This window comes from Aspergillus fijiensis (assembly GCF_003184825.1).
Source record: "Aspergillus fijiensis CBS 313.89 unplaced genomic scaffold BO72scaffold_1, whole genome shotgun sequence".
NCBI classification, from domain to species: domain Eukaryota; kingdom Fungi; phylum Ascomycota; class Eurotiomycetes; order Eurotiales; family Aspergillaceae; genus Aspergillus; species Aspergillus fijiensis.
This window is the reverse complement of record NW_024468977.1, coordinates 688,909-707,353: the sequence shown is the minus strand read 5'-3', so window position 1 is coordinate 707,353 and position 18,445 is coordinate 688,909. Positions and strand designations below refer to the sequence as shown.

Genomic DNA, 18,445 nt, shown 5'->3' with positions numbered 1-18,445 from the left:
CACTGTATCTTGTACACCGATGCGTCATTCAGAGTGACACTACACCCTGAAATTCTCAAAAAGACAGCTTTATCAGCCCTGAATCAAAGTAGCCTCACATACCTCGTGTTTAAATAACGCCCAGCACCATCTGGGGAGGGCACAACTGATTGCAGAGAATAATCCTCAGGCAGAAATTGCTCAGTTTCGCGGGTGGTTTCAGGCCGCGAGATTTCACGTGAGCAGCTGGTACCGGGGTGTATTTACAGCCAAAGTTACCGGATGATTCTGCCTGAAAATCCCCGAATTGCCCGCGGATCAGTCTGTACCGGAAACGTAAGCGAGCAAGTCACCGCCTGACCGTCGCCGCCTCGTCCCTTTTGCAGCAACCTCTTTCCCTTCCGTCCCTTCGAACTTCCTCTCCGTCGCGCGCCCTCCTCCTCTTTCGACCAGCTCTCTGGCTTCTTCTCATCGTCGCCTCTCCAGTTCAAGGACGCTGAACTGCATCTCCGCTCTTGACGGTGACGCCCCGTCTCTAGCTGGCGAGACATTTTTACCCTGCTGTCCTTCCCACCCACAAAACACCTCTCCTCTTGGGCGCGTCGAGATCTCGGCTTCTCAATCCACAACCTTCGAGCTCGTCGCTTCGCACCCTTCGCACCGCGCCGTGATCGAACCCATCTCGCACGTAATACCGCCTTTTTCGGGACATAGCTCGCATCAAAACGTTGACGTGGACGAGCATTCGGCCTTTCAGTTGGAAAACGTTTCGGAACGGATGAACTCATAAGTCGCAATCACTCAACCTGCAAGATGTTCGGAGGAGGATTCGGACAGAACACTCAGCAGAGCTCCGGCTTTGGATCCGGCAATGCATTTGGTGGAGGCACAAATACTGGTGGAGGTAGGTTTTGATTTGTTAACGAGCTTCGTACCTGCTTCTTTCCCTTTCGTATTCCTGCTTCCGCCCTGGTGTTTTCTTGGTTTTTCTCAACACTGGCTCGGTACCCCCCAATCGACCCAGTAAAGGAATCCAATCTGGCTCGTGCTTTGGACGTCAACCCACAGCAGCTTCACCTCAGACTCATCGACATCTCGCCGCCGTGTCGAGACCTTCTACTTTCCTTTCCGACGTCAGGTAGCACGGCAGCACTGCAAGAGAAGGGATCGCGGCTTCAGTACAGTCTCTGACAGCATCTCCCACGTCATCTAGGCTTTGGATCTTCACCGTCTCCTGCTTTTGGAGGTGGTAACACATCAGGCGGTGGCCTGTTTGGAAACACTTCCAGTAGCTTCGGTTCCGCTGGAGGTACGTGCTCGACGACTATATTTCCATGGGCTTGGCGATCCTTTCTCTTCCATCTGTACCTTGGGGCGGACCCCGCGATTCCCGACATATCAACGGTCGGGTTGGACTGCAAACACTGCCGCTCTGAAACCGTGGACGACTGGGCTTGTCTCTCGCGGCCCGGAATTCTCCCTCGAACAGGAAAATTCGAGTCCCATCCGCCTTCTGCCTTCCAAGGACATATGGAAATTAAAATTCGTCACATGCTCTAAGGATCTTCGGCTGTAGGCTGTTCGATAGCGTCGCTAACACTACTCCTGCTTTTCTAGGTTTCGGCGCCAATACACAGACACAGTCAAACTCCTTGTTCGGTGCGGGGCAGAATCGCACTAGCGGCTTTGGCAGCACTCCGGGACCCAGTACCGGCGGCAGTTTGTTTGGGTCAAACAACACAGCGACCTCAACAGGTAATACCGGCTTTGGCGGCTTTGGCTCCGCTGTGAACACCGGCGGTGGCTTTGGCAGCAGTGCTGGAGGTGGTGGACTGTTCGGTGCCAACAAACCCGCCAGCGGTTTTGGGAGCACCACTGGTACTACCGGCTTCGGAGCCAGCGGTGGCGCCAGCGCCAGCGGGTTTGGAAGCGGAACAGCACCGGCTTTTGGTGGTGGTAGCGGTACCGCGTTCAACCAAGCTGTTCCTCCCTCCGAAGGCACCGGCTCCACCCCGTTCACTCCCTTTACCGAAAAGGACGCCGCCAGCACCACTACCAATCACTACCAGAGTATCGTGTTCATGCAGCCTTACAGCAAGTATTCGTTCGAAGAGCTTCGGTTAGGCGATTACAACGGAGGCCGTCGGTTCGGCAACGGAAGTGGACAAGCAGGCGCCTTTGGTGCTTCCGCCTTCGGCAGCTCTGGTTTCGGTGGTCAATCCACTGGATTTGGAGCTGGAAACACTTCTTCACCATTCGGCGCAAACACAAGTGCCCCGTCGGCTTTCGGCAGTCAGACCCAAACCACAGGCGGCTTTGGCACTAGTAATACCTCCAATCCGTTGTTCGGAGCTCAGAAGCCTGCCAACACTTTATTCGGCGGTGGAACGCCAGCTGCTGCTACCACTACTACCCAGTCGGGCCTGTTCGGCAGTAACACGGCAACCTCGGGTGGCTTTGGAAACACTACCGGGAGCACTGGATTCGGCTCCGGGGGGCTGTTCGGCAACAGCGCCAACAACACCCAGCAACAGAACAAATCTCTCTTTGGCGGAGGTAGTACCTCCACCGGCGGGGGCGCATTCGGCGGCTTCGGCACACAAAACACGAGCACAGCCTCTCCATTTGGCGGCACCGCAGCTACATCTTCTCCGTTTGGAGGTCAACAGCAGCAGTCGGGCGGGGGTTTGTTTGGTAGTGGTACCGGCTTTGGCCAGCAAAACCAGGCTCAGAATCAGGCACAGACCCCGAACAAAGGGCTATTTGGTGGATTTGGCGCTAACACCCAGCAGCAGCAGACGAGCACCCCGAGTCTTTTTGGCGGCAGCAACACCGGCACCGGCACCGGCACCGGCACCACCGGCACCTCCCTCTTCGGTCAAAATCAGCAGACCCAACAACCTGCGAGCGGCGGTTTGTTCGGAGGCAACAACGCCCAACAACCAGCCCAATCGAACTCTCTTTTCGGCGGATCGCAGCAGCAAGGCCAGAAGAGTTTGTTTGGAGGGGCTACGACGGGCACGGGCACGGGCACGGGTACGAGTGCATTCGGAGGATTCGGCAACACCCAGAACCAGCAGACTGGTGGTGGCTCGAGCCTCTTCGGCGGTGGTGCGGCCCAGCAACAGCAGAAGCCGAGTCTCTTCGGTGGAGCTGGGGCCTCGGGCGGCAGTCTCTTTGGAGGCGGCGCGAGTACTACCACACCGGCTGCAACTGGATCCCTCTTTGGCGGCGGCGCGAGCCAGAACCAACAACCGACTACCCTGGGAGCCTCCAGCCTCTTTGGTGGCAGCCAATCTCAGCCCGCACAGCAGCTGGGCCAACAACCCGCCCCCGGTAGTCTGCAGGCCTCCCTGCTGGAAGGAAATCCCTACGGCAACCAGTCTATCTTCTCTGGTCTGCCAGCACCCAGCGCTGCAAGTCCCGGCCCCTTAGCCACGCCGCTGTCGTCCTCCAACAAGCAGAAGCAACGCACTCCTCTTCCCGTTTACAAGATCACCCCCACCGCCGCAAATCGCCTCCTGACTCCTCCCAAACGTGGCTACGGTTTCTCGTACTCCACATACGGATCTCCATCGAGCACTGCGAACACTCCAGGCGGACTTGGTGGTAGTGTCCTCGGAGGCAGCATGCGCAGCAGCTTCAATGCTAGCAGCTTGGGCCGCACCAGCTTCAGCAAGAGTCTTTCGACCAGTAACCTACGAAAGACATTCGATCCTGAAGCCGATAGTGTTCTTTCCCCCGGTGCCCTCTCTTCCGGTAGCTCTCGTCTGTCTAGTGGAAGCCTGAAGCGTCTGACTATCGACCGAAGCCTAAGGAATGACTTGTTCACGCGCTCGACCAGTACTCCTCCTCCTGCAGCCATCACTAACGGCGAAGAGGCTGCCACTCCTGTGGACAAGGGAAAGAAGAAGGTCAGCTTTGAATCGTCCTCCGAGCTTGCACACACTGGCGGGGAGATTGTGCCCGTCGAAACCCAAAGTCCCGAGCCCACCCCCGAGGAGCTGGGATTCCTGCGTTCCGTCCGCAAGAGTGGCACAATCAACGGCGTCAACGGCACCAAGACCCCGGAGACCACTGCTCGTCCTGAGATGGAGTCCGTCCGTAACAACGATCTGCCCGCTGCCTCGGAGCCTGCGCAACCGACCGCGACAAACGCCGCCCCAAAGCAGCTCTCTTTCATTCCCGGCGGGGATCCGCAGCCCGGAGAGTACTTCATGAAGCCTACTCGCGCCGAGCTTAGCAAGATGAGCCGCGAGCAACTGAAGAAGGTGGTAGGTTTCACCGTGGGACGTGAGCATTGCGGTCAGGTGACTTTCGATGAGCCCGTGGATCTGACTACCATCGATCTGGACAATGTCTGTGGGGGACTTGTCGACATCGGAGTGCGGAAGATCACCGTCTACCCTGACGAGACCATCAAACCACCCCGGGGCAAGGGCTTGAACGTCCCGTCTATCCTTCGTATCGAAAACTCCTGGCCCCGTGGCCGCGACAAGAAGTCGCCCTCTCCCCTGACAAGTGGCCCGTTGTTCGACAAGCACGTCGATCGGTTGGTCAAGGTGCACAACACCGAGTTCATCGACTACGAAGTGGAAAACGGCACGTGGGTTTTCAAGGTTCCTCATTTCACCACCTATGGTCTTGATTATGATAGTGATGAGGAAGAAGAAGGTGAGAGCCTAAACCAAAGCACTTTGAGTGCTGCTCCTGACACTCCGACTCCGAAGGCCCAAACCCCTGCCAATCACGACAACACCGTGGGCTCGGAGCATCTGTCAGCCTTCTCCACTGACGATTCCTTCCTCGGTTCCGTGGCCGGCGTCGATGACGACACTTTCGATTTCAAAAAGCGTAAGATAGTCCCCGGAGCATTTGGCCACCAGGCGATGGAGACGATGGACGACGAGCAGCAGTTGGGCTCGGAAGAGGAGGAAGAAGATTCTTTTTTAGAGGACGGCTCCACGGGTTCAACTATTGAGCAAGACAGCGAGGACATCACTGAAAGTCTGGAGTCTGTCGAGTCTGAAGTTGAATTGGATGAGAGTGAGGAAATGGACATGGCGGGCACATTTCCGGACCTTCGTCATACCGTGGAGCGCGACGATACCGCGAGCACCGACACATACATGGAAGACCCTCGGCTGTCGCTGAAGCCTTGGAATACTCCGGCGAAGCCCCGTCTGGATCTGACGGGCGATTGGGCTGAACAGTTGCAGCGAACCATTAGTCCTCGGAAGCAGAACCGGGATGCCCTACGTGAGATCCAGGCGAATGCCTTCAACGAACGCTCTTTGCATGAGGAGACTCAAAAGCAGCCTACCAGCGAAACCAAGCAGAAGGGTTTCGCAACCAGTATTGATTTAATGAATTCCCTATTCCAGCAACCTCGGAGACAACAGACTGCATCGCCTGTGAAAGTACCAGACGCACGACCCAAAGGTCCTGAGGTATGACCGCCCTTCTATTCCTTTCTTACTGGATTGTCTTCTGCCCTTGTTGCCGTGACGCACACTCGTCACTGCAATATCGCACTGTTGGTGCCTGGAGCAACGCTTCTGACTTCTATCTCCATAGTGGCCCTACCATAAACAGCCCAAGACTTATGCCGGCGAGTCCAATGAGTTGAGCGCTGACGACCTTGCCTTTCACTACTCCTTCAAACCACGCTGGGGACCTTCAAACGCATTGCTTTGCGTACGGAACAACGCCGACTCTGTCGAGGCTGGTTTGAGTTACTGGGAACATAGTCTCACCGTGACCAGCGAAGGACGGGACGTTTCCATACTAAAGTATAGAAAGCCCAACGAGCCGGTAGCGATGCTGGACGCCCAGCGCGAAATCACGATCATTAAGCCCGTGGATGGAGTAGTGCCCTTTGCTCGCCTGGCTCATGCCGACTTCCATAGGTTGGCCGCCACAGCCGCAGGCAGTACGCTGGTGACCGACCAAGAGCGGTTGCTCTGGCAGCTGGCCAACATTCTGTTCAACGACGAGCTTGAAGACGATATCTCTGTCGGCGTGCCCAAGGAGATCCGGTCCCAGTTCTCTCACCGTATTAAGAAAGACCGCCTTACCCGTCTACTGGAAGGAATTATTCGGCAAAAGCAGGCCCAGAAGCTGGGTAAGGTGGGCTCACCAGAGGAACGCGCTATCAATCTCCTGTGCGCCCATCGGGTTGACGAGGCGTGCAATGTCCTGCTCTCGAGCCAAAATTTTCACCTCGCCACTCTTGTTTCGCAGATTGGTCGGGATGCCACCGTGCGGGAAGATATGGCCAATCAAATTGACATGTGGCGTCAGAGCAATGCGTACTCGGAGATGAGTGAGCCTGTGCGCGCTCTGTATGAACTGCTGGCGGGCAATGCCCTACGCAGTGAGGGCAAGACTACTGGGGCGCTCGAGGATCGGATTTCTGCATTCACGTTCTCCGAGCGATTCGACCTGGACTGGATCCAGGCTTTTGGCCTGCGCCTGTGGTACGGAATCGGTGACGATGAGCCGCTGGAGAATGCCGTCTGCAAATTCGTCGAAGATCTACGTAGTGGTGTTGAAACCGCACTGCCACTACCGAATCCTTCCCAATTCTACCAATCCACCACTGCGCAGGATCGTGAGTCTCCGATGTGGGTGCTGTTGAAGGCCTATGCCGCTACTACCGAGGCAGCCCAGAACACGCAGTTGGACGGCTTGGAGTTTCCAGCCGCCCTGCTGCCCGAATCGTTGACGGGTGACCGGCTGACCAATCGCCTGTCCTTCCAATTGTGCCATTTCCTCGCCGCGGCCGTTGGGCGCAATGGCCAACTCCAGCTGAATGTGGCTCAGATGGACCAGCTCACCTGGGACTATGCATGGGAACTCTTCAACTCTGGTGCCCTTGCAAGGAGCATATTCGTCTTCTCTCACCTCTCTCGCGCCTCCGATCGGGAACGAGCCATCAAGGACATTCTGGCTCGAAATGCGCTGTCGCTTCCACACCCGGTCAAAGAGGACGGATCGCCGAACAAGATGTGGAAGTACCTCGTCACCGACTCGCAGATTCCCGAGAATTGGATCTGGGTGGCGAAGGCACTATATGCGCGCGACACGGGTAATGCTGCACACGAGGTGGATTATCTGGTGAGGGCCAAGAACTGGAATGATGCGCATGCCACCTTCTGTCGCATTGTCGGACCGTCGGCAGTGATTGAAGGGGACTATGCCACACTGGAAACACTGATCTCGGGCTTTGGTGCCGAACCGGAGCGCAAGGTGCGCGGCTGGGCTCAAGGGGGCGGGATTTACGAGGATTTTCTGCATCTGGCAACGGCGAGAGTGGGCAGGCGAGACCCGGCGCGACTGCATCGGCTGGTGCAGGCATTGGTCCAGCTGGGCGATCAGATTCGGCAGGGCTCTGGCGTGGAAGGCTTGGAGGAGCGAGTTGCGTTCCGGGAGATGAGCCGAGCTGTGGCACGCTGGACGGCACACGAAGACAGCCAGGTAAGAGCAGTTGAAAATTGGGTGATAGAAACAAGACTAATCATAGTTTAGGCAAACGATTTGTCGAGTGTGCTCAATCTGCCGCTGACGGGCGATGCGCGCCTCACGCAGACGGCGGAAATGAGTCGACGGTACTACGGGGTTATTATGGCTGGAGGGTATTAATTGGATGATGGCTGAAGGCACGAATGGCAAAACTCTCCAGTGGTTGGGGCAGTCATTGGATCTGATACTGTGTTGTCTGGTCGTTCTTGGATGGCCTGTGAATGGGCGTCTTTTACTTTTTCTCTTCTTGCACACCCTCTTGCTTCTCTCCTGTCCCTCCCTCCCTTGTTCTCTTTCTCCCCCCCTGTCTTACTCCTATTTGTATCGAAGGGTCGACATCGATGTGCGGCTCTATGTATCCTAGCTGATTTGCACCTGTCCTTCGACTGCATGTATTTGTGTGTGTTTTCTTTTTTCTTTCTGCAGTGATTACTTTTCATCTTGGGTTTCCACATTTGTCTCGAGGGAGATGTGCCTCTAAGCCATAGTCAAGCCGCAGCGAATGATTATCTCGATGGAAGGATATTTGATCAACTTTTTGGGGATGGCAAGATTTGAAGTATTTGAAGTACAGCTGCAGTAGTTTGCAAGGTCATCTTTCTCAGTCGCAGTATACGTTGAGGATGATGCAGCACATAAGACAAAACATCACCTCGCATCAGCGCTACGCAGAGCACAATAGACCATTTGCGCCAGAGGGTGTACAGTACTATCAGCCCTAGTCCAGAGACCCTCGACTGTCCTACTATAGTAACTACTCCTTCCCACGGAGCCCCGTCACATCCCCCTCTTACCTTCCTCTATGATTTCACTAATCAATGAACTACCCCAAAGATAAAAAGCGCCGCCTCTGCACGACCACCACCCGCGGAATCGACAGCGCGGACCCCCTTCCGGTCCGCCTCGCCCACCCAACGCCCCAAAACTTCCCCACGGCCGCCTCCATCCACCTAACTTTCCCCCTGGCTCGCCCCACCGCGCCGCGGACTTTTTGTTCGTCAAAACAGATCACTGATCGCTAAAACGCCCGCCCCAACCCCGGCGGGCTCATCGAACGGGTCCTCCAGCCGCACATCCCACAAACCCGGCCTCCGTGAGGAGCGCGACGCCCGGTAAGTTACCGCCTGCTGGTACCACCCAGTCGTGGCGGACCCCCGACGTAGCTTGTCTCGCCGAGGGATTTGGTTGTTGTTGGTGCTGGTGCTGGTGCTGCAGTATCAGTGGCAATCGCTGCAGTAGCAGTAGCAGCAGTAGCAGTAGCAGGAGCAGCAGTAGCAGTGGCAGTAGCAGCAGGACTATCAGCAGTGGTGGTAGTGGTGGTAGTGACAGCCCCCCCCCCCCCCCCCCCCCCCCCCCCTCTTAACGCACATATTCACGCAGTCCAACTCATCGATCAGCCAGAGGGGCGGTGCTTCATGATATGTCGGCTATGTGTGCGTGCTGAGCAGCATGGTCGTCGCCGGCTTTTGCGGCGTGATGGCAATGCGCGGATGGAGTGTCGAAGCCAACAACACTTGCCCTTGCCGCCTAGAGGAAATGCTGCAGGCTCAGGTGGATCACGGGTAGGTGAGACTTGTTGGAGGGCGTAGGCCGGTCCGGAGATTAGGCGGACAGTGGCTGTGGTTTGGGGGGGGGGGAATTAGGGGGTTGTGCTGGTCGAGGATGATGATGGCCCGGAAGCGCTGTCAAAATGTCGGTTGGGTCAGTTTGCTGGACTCGCTTGATAAATGTATTGGAGGAGAGTAAGATGACTACCTGCCGTATTTTAGTTGGGTTTATAGTATAGCGCTAAGCATCATCAAGCTTCAGCCAACCAACGGGTTACATCGCGTGGACAAACTAACTTACCCTTCTCTCTCTCGCTTGTACTGTAACTGTCACCATCTCGATCAGTGGCAGAGACTGCGAGGAGTGGCTTGTCCCTCGGAGATAAAACGGAGGCCGGCGTGCTGTAACCCGCTCTTTGTGGACTACTTAATATGCTGCTTTGTTGGGAACATTCCCAGTTTGAGAAATACAGATGAGATTAAGAAGAATATTTATAACAGGTATCTATTTCATCAAGAATAATCAAACAGCCAATTAAGACCATTCAAAAACAAAGAATTCTATCCATAAACGAGCCACACCATCATTCCAAATGGAACCGCAACTCCGACTCCAGCTGCTCGCCTACCATCATTTCGCGGGCGATTGCAACCGTGGCCTCGAACGACCCCTCTCCCACGTACCAATCGTACCGCCAGGTATGCCGGGCCTTATCTCCGGATATGTCGCAGGCGATTAAGCAGCCACAGAAATAATGTATGTATTGTGTGACCGCTGTGCGTGCCTCTTGCTCATTGAAGGCCCGTCTGGCGGACCTTGGGAATGACCTTGCGCTCTCATGCAGAAGTCTCAACAAAAGGACCTTGTCAACCCCCTCGATGTCGATCTCGAGATCCCGGTCGACCATTCTGACGGTGGGGAGCTGGAGCTTACCTAGATGCGGACTGGGCTGTGTCTGTTTTCTGGAAATGGGTACGGAAAGGTTTTCGTGAGAGGTGTAGTCACGACTGGCTTGCGCGCTGCTGGCTGGGGTATAAATGTTGTATTTATAGCTTGCATGAATCAGAGCCAGTCTCACCGCACAAACAAAGGCTGTCGGATAGATGGTGATCATCGACTGTCCGCAATATCTGACAAAGCCATCTGTGCCGGCTGTCTTTGACACTGCAGTCTGCAAACAAGGCTTCGCTGGAAGAATTCAAATCAACCCCACCTTTCAGCAAAGACACCACCGGGAAGGAACGCCTGCACCGCAGTATCCTCCTTGTGATATCGTTGGAGGTACAGGCAGATCGAGGGACATTCCACTCTGGCCCTCAGCTCAATCCACCAGATACTGCGGCCGGCCTGACGATACCACAGATACAGCAGCACGAGCGCGACAGGGTCCCGATTCCGGAGCATATCCTCAAAGACACCGTGAATACTGCGGATGAAGAGCTGCGCGGGACCGGTGGTGACTTTGGTGTCTGGGAGGTTCAGGGTCAGGGCCACAGCGTGGGCGGCCTCGAAGTACGGATTATCTGTCGCCGTCGATGCCTCGTGGAGGAGGCACAAGGCCGCCACGGCCCGCGGGATGCCCTGCACGCCGCGCTGCGGCAAGGGGGCGTTCATCTGCGCAAAGGTGGGCGCCATGACGCGGAAGACGCTGTCCGGGCGTAAGGGATCGACGATGTGCCACAGTGCCATTTTACCTTTGCTCAGACGGACCCAGTCCAATGCATCGGTTTGCTGGTCAGAGGGGGTGAGGGGCCACGATTCTTCCGGTGTGCATGCCTCAGGGGATGAGAAGGCCAGGACGGCCAGCGCAGCCAGGGTGCCCCAGAGTGGATCCTTGTCTTCGGCGTTGATCGGCCGCTCCCTGAACCGTCGGTTGAGAAGGGCGGTGCTCTGGTACCAGTGATAGCACTCGTCCAGACTGCGACGGCTGCCTCCTACGGTGTTTAGGTGGCGGTCGTATGTAAGTGCCACGGCTAGAGAGGCGTGCATGAGATAAGGGTACTGTCGGCCACACAGGGCTGGTGTTAGCCGAGTGTAGATCCAGAACGACTAGCCCTACACGATGTGCAGTACTTACAACGAAGGCTAGTTGCAGGAGCTTGCGATTCACGTGCAACATATTCGGGTCATTTGGGGTCAGAAGACTACTTCCATAGTACCGAGTGAGGAAGTCCTGACACTTCGTGTTCAGCTGATAGAATGTCGATTGGTCCGCCGTCCAGACCGCACCGGCGAGGGGGGGCTGTAGCTCGGCAGTTCCTCGCAGCGCCAGCGATGGCCTCCCTGTCTCAGCGGCGATGGGCTGCAGGTCGGGAATATTGAAGATGAAGTTGCACACTATCCCGAATGCGCAACATTTCTTGCAGTTAGGTCTACTTTCGTCGCACTGAAGAGATTTGGAAAGTACAATCAGCCAGGCACGAATCAATGTAGTCAAGCGAGCCAACCAGCCAACCTTGAACCCACCTTGAGCTTTCGGAGCTTGCAATTGCGGCAGCCATATCTGGATCTTCGCTGAGTAGTCCGCTTCTGAGCAGTAACAGTTTCTGCACATGTTGAGGACATTTTTGTGGGCTGGGAATGGTAGGCAACGGATGGGAGGTAGTCGCAAGTACAAGGTAACTTAGTTCCCATCAATCGTCCCCTCAGGCACCCACATGGCACAGGTGCACACGCTAACCTCCTTTCGGAACGAGATCTTCCACGCGGCGCTAGCCACATTTCGGATGCAGAGGTCTCTGATTGGCTGCGGAGATCTATAATCATCGAGGCAATAGTTGAAAACAACACTTCAGTGACATAAATACCAGCCTCAATCCCCGGTTCGCTGGCCTCCTCTCTATCTTAAAGCCCATCACTTACCTCTCAGAGAATTCCTCTTTCTCCCCAACCCCAAAATCCTAGATCCCAAAATGACCACCCACCACTTAGCCGCCATCTCCCCGGGCCCAGGCCAACCCCTGGAGCTTCGCACCCGGCCCACCCCCCAACCAGGCCCGAACGACCTCCTCATCGCCGTCAAATCCATCGCCCTCAACCCGGCCGACCACATCATGCAAGACACAGGCCTCTTCATCCCGGACACCAGCTACCCGACGGTCCAGGGCTTCGACTTAGCCGGCCTAGTCCTCGAAGTCGGCGACGCGGTCCCCCAGAATGCTTCCTTGCACCCAGGGACCCGCATCGCCGCCTACAGCGCCCTAGTCTGGAAAGCCTGCAGCCCAGACTACGGCGCGTTCCAAGAACGATGCCTCGTGCCCTGGCAGCACGCAGTAATCCTCCCCGACGAAGACGGGCACGAGTTGACCTGGAACGAAGCAGCCACCCTCCCCGTCTCCGTCCAAGTCGCGCTAAGCGCATGGGATGCGATGGGGATTCCCCGCCCTCCAGCAGCAGCAGCAGCAGCAGCAGCAGCCACCGCTCTGCCCTCCACCCCCGACCAGATCGGAAAAAGTCAAGCCCTCCTCGTCTGGGGCGCCTCCTCCAGCGTCGGCAGCATGGGCGTGCAGACCGCGCGCCTCCTCTGCGACTCCCCAACCACCCCCTTCGCCGCCGTCTACGCCACCGCCGGAACACCGCGCAGCCGAGCGTACGTCGCATCGTTGGGTGCGGACCGCATCTTTGATTATCATGACCCCCTCACACCCCGGGAAATCGTCGATACCGCCCGGAAGGACGGCCTGACAATCCGGCATTGCTTTCTGGCGATGGGGCAGTTGGCGGCTTGTCGGGCGGTGGTAGGGGCGTTTCGCGGGGAGGACCAGGTCACAGGAAAGATCGCGTCGGCGCCGCCAGTGCCGCCGGATGCCGGGGTCGTGGACGACGGCGCCGGGGTGGAGACGGTCTTTGTGATGCCTGCGACGGAGGAGGCGGAGCGGCTGGCGCAGTTTCGGGAGTGGCTGGGGTCGTGGTTGAGAGAGAGTTTGGGGAGAGGGAGGATTCGGCCGAGTCCGGAGGGGAGGGTTGTCGGGAAAGGGTTGGGCGCTGTGAATGCTGGGTTGGATGAGTTGCGGCGCGGGGTGAGTTGTGTTAAGTTGGTGGTGGAGGTTGCGGAGTGATTGATTGTATACAGTATATTTGATGGGATGTGCATGGGGCAGGGGGGTGAAGATGCTGGATGTTGGATATAGGGGTTATCTTACTGTATGTACTTCATCTGTTTCAGCACGCGATATCAGAGTGCATCCTTGGAAGTATTTAGTGGACCTTGTAGATATGGTCCGATTTGAGCTTGGTAGACTTCCATGGAGGGTGTGTGGAACGGTCCTGGCCATACAATGCATGTTACGCCGAAGAGCATTTGAGTGGCTGACTCCTCGATAACCCACAGCAGACTATCCCGAACACTGCAGATACTCTGTAGATCTTTGAGACACCACCCAGTTACAATCACCGAATATCAGACAAAGAAAAGATATAATTGCTACCAAGACTGTACATGATCGAACAAGACGTGAAAAAAAAGGAAGTTGAAACACCGCCCACACGCAGACATACACCTAGACCCTTTCTCTTTGATCAAAAAGATTTGATTAATGTCTCGGACTTTTCCTTCCACTGACCTCCGTCATCCCATCCATTAACTTACTGGCCGGGAGAGATCAACTTGCCCTCAGCCCGGCTGTTAGGGTGCCATCCACCGGCATAGGGGGACTGACCGCCGAGCTGCTCAGCGTGCTCGCGGATCCGGGCCTCCAGCTCGGGCCGGAAGTGACGGATCAGACCCTGGATGGGCCAGGCAAAGGCCTCTCCCAGAGCGCAAATGGTGTGACCCTCGACCTGCTTGGTCAGCTCCTGGAGCATGTCAATCTCACGCTCGCGGGCCTGGCCGGTCTCCATGCGCTGCATCATCTGCATGGTCCACTTGCTACCCTCACGGCAGGGCGTGCATTGACCGCAACTCTCGTGCTTGTAGAAGGTGGACAGGCGGGAGATGGCGCGGACGATATCGGTCGACTTGTCCATGACGATGACGGCGGCGGTACCCAGACCGGACTGGGAGTCCTTGAGGGCGTCGAAATCCATGAGCTGGTCGTCACAGATAGACTTGGGGAGGACGGGGGTCGAGGATCCACCGGGGATGACGGCCTTGAGGTTGTCCCAGCCACCGCGGACACCACCGCAGTGACGCTCGATCAGCTCGCGGAGGGAGATGGACATCTCCTCCTCGACGGTGACGGGGTTGTTGACGTGACCGGAGATACAGAAGAGCTTGGTACCGGCGTTGCGCTCACGACCGAAGGAGGAGAACCAGCTGCCGCCACGACGCATGATGGTGGGCACCACCGCCACGGTCTCGACGTTGGTGACCGTACTGGGGCAACCGAACAGACCGACGGCAGCGGGGAATGGAGGCTTGAGACGGGGCTTGCCGGCCTTACCCTCGATCGACTCGATCAGGGAGGTCTCCTCACCACAGATATAAGCACCCATTCCACGGTGGATGTAGACGTCGAAGTCGTAGCCGGTGCCGCAGGCGTTCTTGCCGATCAGGCCGGCCTCGTAGGCCTCGTTGATAGCCCGCTGCAGGACGGTGGCTTCGTGGTAGAATTCACCGCGGATGTAGATGTAGGCGGCGTTGGCGTTCATCGCACGACCGACGACCAAGCAACCCTCGATGAGCTTCTGGGGGTCCTTGCGCATAATCTCACGATCCTTGCAGGTTCCGGGCTCACCCTCATCGGCGTTGACGACCAGGTAGCGGGGGCGGGGGTCCTTGTCCCAGTCCTTGAAGTTCATGAAGGACTAGATGCCACGCCCGATCAGCTCGGAATTGACCAATCGTTTGCCTCCGCACCAGAGGGGAGAGACTTACGTATTTCAATCCGGAGGGGAAACCGGCACCACCACGACCACGAAGACCAGAGGCCTTGATCTCGGAGATGAGCTATACACCGAATGCAGCCATTAGCATTGAATCGTTATCAACACCACATATCCGTCCACATGTCGGCGATGGGGATTGAGGTGGTTATCTTAGGGGCAGCGTACCCAGTCGTGACCCTTGAGAACAATGTCCTTGGTGCGGTGCCAATCACCGAACTTCATTGCCGACTTGAGGTCGGCTCCATGGTGACCGTAAAGGTTGGTGAAGATGCGATCTTGGTCCTTCAGGCCGCCATAGTGTCGTACGGGGGGAGCGTTGTCCTGGACAGTCGCGAAAGAACGGGCAGCCGGGGCCTGGGCTCGGAGGGAGCGGGAGGAAAGGTTGGCGATAGAGGAAGACGAGGGAGCCGCCGCTCGGGATATCATGGTGAATATGGGCCCAGTGGCTGCACGGAGAGACTGGGGGAAAGGAGGTCAATTGGGGGGGAGGCGGAGGGGGATCGAGATGATGAAGGCGTTCAGCAGTTGAGCTTCCACCCTTCCGGCGCGGCAATTCCTGCGCCTGCTGAATATCCGCCTTTCCCCGCCCGCTGATTGGCTTTGTCTCTGTCACGTGATGCATAATGAGTAAGCTGCTTTTTGTGCTACCCACGCAGTTATACCTTACATATAATTCTATTCCTATTCGTCATCAGTCTTGATCTCATCGATTCATTATTCAATTCATTTCGTCTAGTCTACTCCTCCTGAGGAATATACAAGTACGATCCCGTGAACAACATCACCTGCCCATCGCTGGCTAGCAATCTCAGCGGATCTTCAGGCATGTGCACGCACTCCTGCTCTCCTACCATCCACGCCCAGCGTATCCAGTTGGGTGACAGCCACCAGTCATCGTCCTGCCATGGGCCTGTGTAGGCCTCCAATCCAGCAAACACGGCAGAGCTCTGTGACTTCATCTGCTCCAGAGCCTCATCGAATTGGCTCACTAGGTATTCATCGTCCTCATCCTCCAGCGCCCAGGCCACATCATTTGGCGGCGGTGGGTAGTTCTCGAGCAGGAATTTCGCCCATCGAGTAAGTCTGGGCGACAACTGGCCTCCCGTAGAGCCTGACACCTTCGTAGTTGTACCAGCTGCAGCAACGAGACACAAGAAGACGGGAAACGCGAAGGGCGATGTCTCTGCGCTGCCTCTGAGCACCGGAATGGCCTTCTCCGTAGTGCTTAGAACATCCTGGAAGCATGCCTTGCATGGTGGTTGCATCTCCGTTGGCAGAAGATCTGGCAGCTCGGTCAATGTGAATAGTTCCCCGTTCTTGGTGAGAAGTGACTGCCTCTCCAAGATCCGCATCTGCAACCGGGACAAAACTCCTTCCGGGAATTTGCCGGCAGGGATCCGGGCCATATGGGCCCCAAGGATCCTTTTCATTTCTTCCCAGCTACCAGTAAAGTTGTGTTGCCGCGCGCGGTTCAGGGTCCATGCAGCTATCACAAGAGCGGTTTCAGACAGCATGATCTGGCTGTCACGGTACATCTTCGCGTGAGTTTGTTTCAAATTCTCCGGGTGCTGTAGATCTTGGCCGGAGGCTCTCAGCTTCACAGCATGGTTGATAAGTTCAATCACGATCTGGCCCATCGCAGCCAGCAGCGCGCGTGAGTTCCCGTAGGCGCTGGGGATTTTGATGTCGTGGTCCGTGATTTCTAGGGTCTCCAACTCCCGGTTGTTCGCCGCCAGGACGGAGATCGCGTTGAGGAGAGCAGGCGAGAAGATCGAATGCTCCATTGCAGTATCCGGGGCCAGCAGCGGATAGAAGATGTTGAAGACATAGTAGTGGTCTTCAGTGTCCGCAGCCAACTGCGGGAACATTTGCAGCTGGTGGGAACGTGCCTGCTGAAGCGGACTCTCGGGTGGTGCGCGAAGACTCACAATGCGATAGTCACAAGGGTTGCCCGGAAGACAGAATCCGTAGTTCATCATCACTGCTTGGGTGTCAGTGGAGCTGTTCGAATAGACCTCGAAGAAAGCCAGTACAAAAACTTACACTGTTCATTATTCCGAGGCCCGTAGTTATTGGAGATTTCCTCCCCAGCAGCCACGTTCTCCAGGACCACAAACCTGACCTCATCCTTCTCCGCTCGCCACTCGACCTTAGCCAGCGGCCGATGATTAGCCACATCGAAGAAGGGCAGCAAGACAGAAATATTCTCCTCCGACAGCTCCTGCTTGGGGATCACACCGGACAACACCTTGGCAGAAAAGGCGCGCGAGAAGAAAATCGTCGACGCCCACAGATAGAGATCCCTAGACACAGGAGGTCAACCACAATCCTCCGTAACCAGTACCTTGCACCAAGAACAAGAAACAGGAACAAGAACATCCACAACACAAGCCCCCAAACAAAAGGCAGAAAAGCAAGAGAACGCACCAAGTATACCCCTCCACCCCATCGAACCCAGCCTCCCTCAACGCCCGCACCGCAGCCTCATACTTCCCCCTCAGCTTCTCGACCCTTTGCTCCCTAGCCGGCAACAGACTCGTCCCCTGCAACCACCGCAGATCCTCGCCCTCATAATTGGGCGGCGTCGTCAACGTCCCCGGCTGCGGCAACGTCCGCAGGTACGGGTACCAGAAGCTCTGCGCGCCGCGCAGATACTGGCCCACCAGAAAGAAGACCGTCGCCTCCTTCGAGCCGACCGCGTCGATGAAGGGGCGCGGGAAGTCCAGGCCATGGGACTTGAACTCAACGATGCTGCCACCGCCGGTGGCATCTGCATCTGGAGCGACAGTGGCGGCGGTGGATGCACGGTACCCGATGACGTTGAAGTACGAGATCGTCGTGGTCAGGGGCGTCTGGATGATGTGCGTGTCCACGGCCAGGCTACCTTCGGACGAGCCCTTGCGGACTTGCAGGTGCACCCCGCGTTGCTCGTCTTTGGCGACCTGCACGGCGGGGTGCAGCTGGCCGCCGTGCTGGGCCATCCATGCCTGGAGGTCGGCGTAGATCTCTAGTCCGGTGGTGGCATTGTTGGTGCTGCGGGGGAGAATGTTAATTTCATATTCTTCTTTGTTGTGGTGTTTATGTTCTTATTCTGGTTCTGGATGAAAAATGTGTGTGTGTGTGTGTGTGTGTGTGTGTGTGTGTGTGTGTGTGTGTGTGTGTGTGTGTGTGTCTTGATTTGAAAATGACAACAAGAAAAAACCATATCATATAGCTCGTAGCGGTTCAACGTCATGCTGGAACCGGGCCATAGCACGAAAGGAAAGCCTTGACTTACCTGGGAGACCCCGCGGTCGTGCTCGCAGCCATACTATGAGAGAATCGCCGCTGGAATGGCTGACCCAGACGAAAGCCCTTATAGCTGAGTAGTAGAAATTGAAGGTAACTATCGGGTTTTGTCGAAGAATCCGAGGCAAAAGGTCAAGAGCATGAGCAGAACTTTGGCGGGTCGAGCAATTGACATGATTCGATTTTCGACTCCCGAACCGGAAATTGTCCCACTTTTTCTCTCCCGACTCGGGATTGTGTAGCAGCACAGCACTTATCTCCATATCAACATCAATTTACT

The 18,445-nt window shown here is 56.4% G+C and overlaps 7 protein-coding genes across 7 annotated transcripts; 2 read left to right on the top strand and 5 right to left on the bottom strand.

Annotated features, from left to right (window-relative positions):
* Positions 1–186: 186 nt before the first annotated feature.
* BO72DRAFT_8427 (uncharacterized protein) lies at positions 187–915 on the bottom strand. The gene has a single exon (XM_040950767.1). It carries the CDS (start codon positions 765–767, stop codon positions 255–257), a length of 513 nt encoding a protein of 170 aa, XP_040806735.1. The 5' UTR covers positions 768–915; the 3' UTR covers positions 187–254.
* On the top strand, positions 406–8,044 carry BO72DRAFT_394060 (uncharacterized protein). The gene is made up of 5 exons (XM_040941960.1): positions 406–883; positions 1,193–1,288; positions 1,597–5,429; positions 5,557–7,458; positions 7,510–8,044. Exons 1-5 carry the CDS (start codon positions 793–795, stop codon positions 7,621–7,623), a joined length of 6,036 nt encoding a protein of 2,011 aa, XP_040806734.1. The 5' UTR covers positions 406–792; the 3' UTR covers positions 7,624–8,044.
* A 576-nt stretch (positions 8,045–8,620) lies between these two features.
* On the bottom strand, positions 8,621–9,958 carry BO72DRAFT_491213 (uncharacterized protein; the record flags this gene model as incomplete). The annotated part of the gene is made up of 3 exons (XM_040948172.1): positions 8,621–8,798; positions 8,872–8,930; positions 9,680–9,958. The coding sequence occupies 3 exons, from the start codon at positions 9,956–9,958 to the stop codon at positions 8,621–8,623; spliced, it is 516 nt and encodes a 171-aa protein (XP_040806733.1).
* Positions 9,959–10,254: 296 nt separating this feature from the next.
* On the bottom strand, positions 10,255–11,616 carry BO72DRAFT_491212 (Zn(II)2Cys6 transcription factor domain-containing protein; the record flags this gene model as incomplete). Its single annotated transcript, XM_040948171.1, has 3 exons — positions 10,255–11,052; positions 11,129–11,437; positions 11,518–11,616. The coding sequence occupies 3 exons, from the start codon at positions 11,614–11,616 to the stop codon at positions 10,255–10,257; spliced, it is 1,206 nt and encodes a 401-aa protein (XP_040806732.1).
* A 307-nt stretch (positions 11,617–11,923) lies between these two features.
* On the top strand, positions 11,924–13,109 carry BO72DRAFT_418980 (zinc-binding alcohol dehydrogenase family protein; the record flags this gene model as incomplete). Its single annotated transcript, XM_040942646.1, has 1 exon — positions 11,924–13,109. The coding sequence occupies exon 1, from the start codon at positions 11,964–11,966 to the stop codon at positions 13,107–13,109; it is 1,146 nt and encodes a 381-aa protein (XP_040806731.1). The 5' UTR covers positions 11,924–11,963.
* A 335-nt stretch (positions 13,110–13,444) lies between these two features.
* BO72DRAFT_443588 (NADH-quinone oxidoreductase subunit NuoF) lies at positions 13,445–15,394 on the bottom strand. Its single transcript, XM_040943606.1, has 3 exons — positions 15,043–15,394; positions 14,867–14,938; positions 13,445–14,796 (listed from the first exon to the last, which is right to left on the bottom strand). Exons 1-3 carry the CDS (start codon positions 15,301–15,303, stop codon positions 13,636–13,638), a joined length of 1,494 nt encoding a protein of 497 aa, XP_040806730.1. The 5' UTR covers positions 15,304–15,394; the 3' UTR covers positions 13,445–13,635.
* Positions 15,395–15,587: 193 nt separating this feature from the next.
* BO72DRAFT_443587 (SET domain protein) lies at positions 15,588–18,374 on the bottom strand. Its single transcript, XM_040943605.1, has 4 exons — positions 18,155–18,374; positions 17,305–17,910; positions 16,921–17,180; positions 15,588–16,858 (listed from the first exon to the last, which is right to left on the bottom strand). The coding sequence occupies exons 1-4, from the start codon at positions 18,184–18,186 to the stop codon at positions 15,615–15,617; spliced, it is 2,142 nt and encodes a 713-aa protein (XP_040806729.1). The 5' UTR covers positions 18,187–18,374; the 3' UTR covers positions 15,588–15,614.
* Positions 18,375–18,445: the final 71 nt, after the last annotated feature.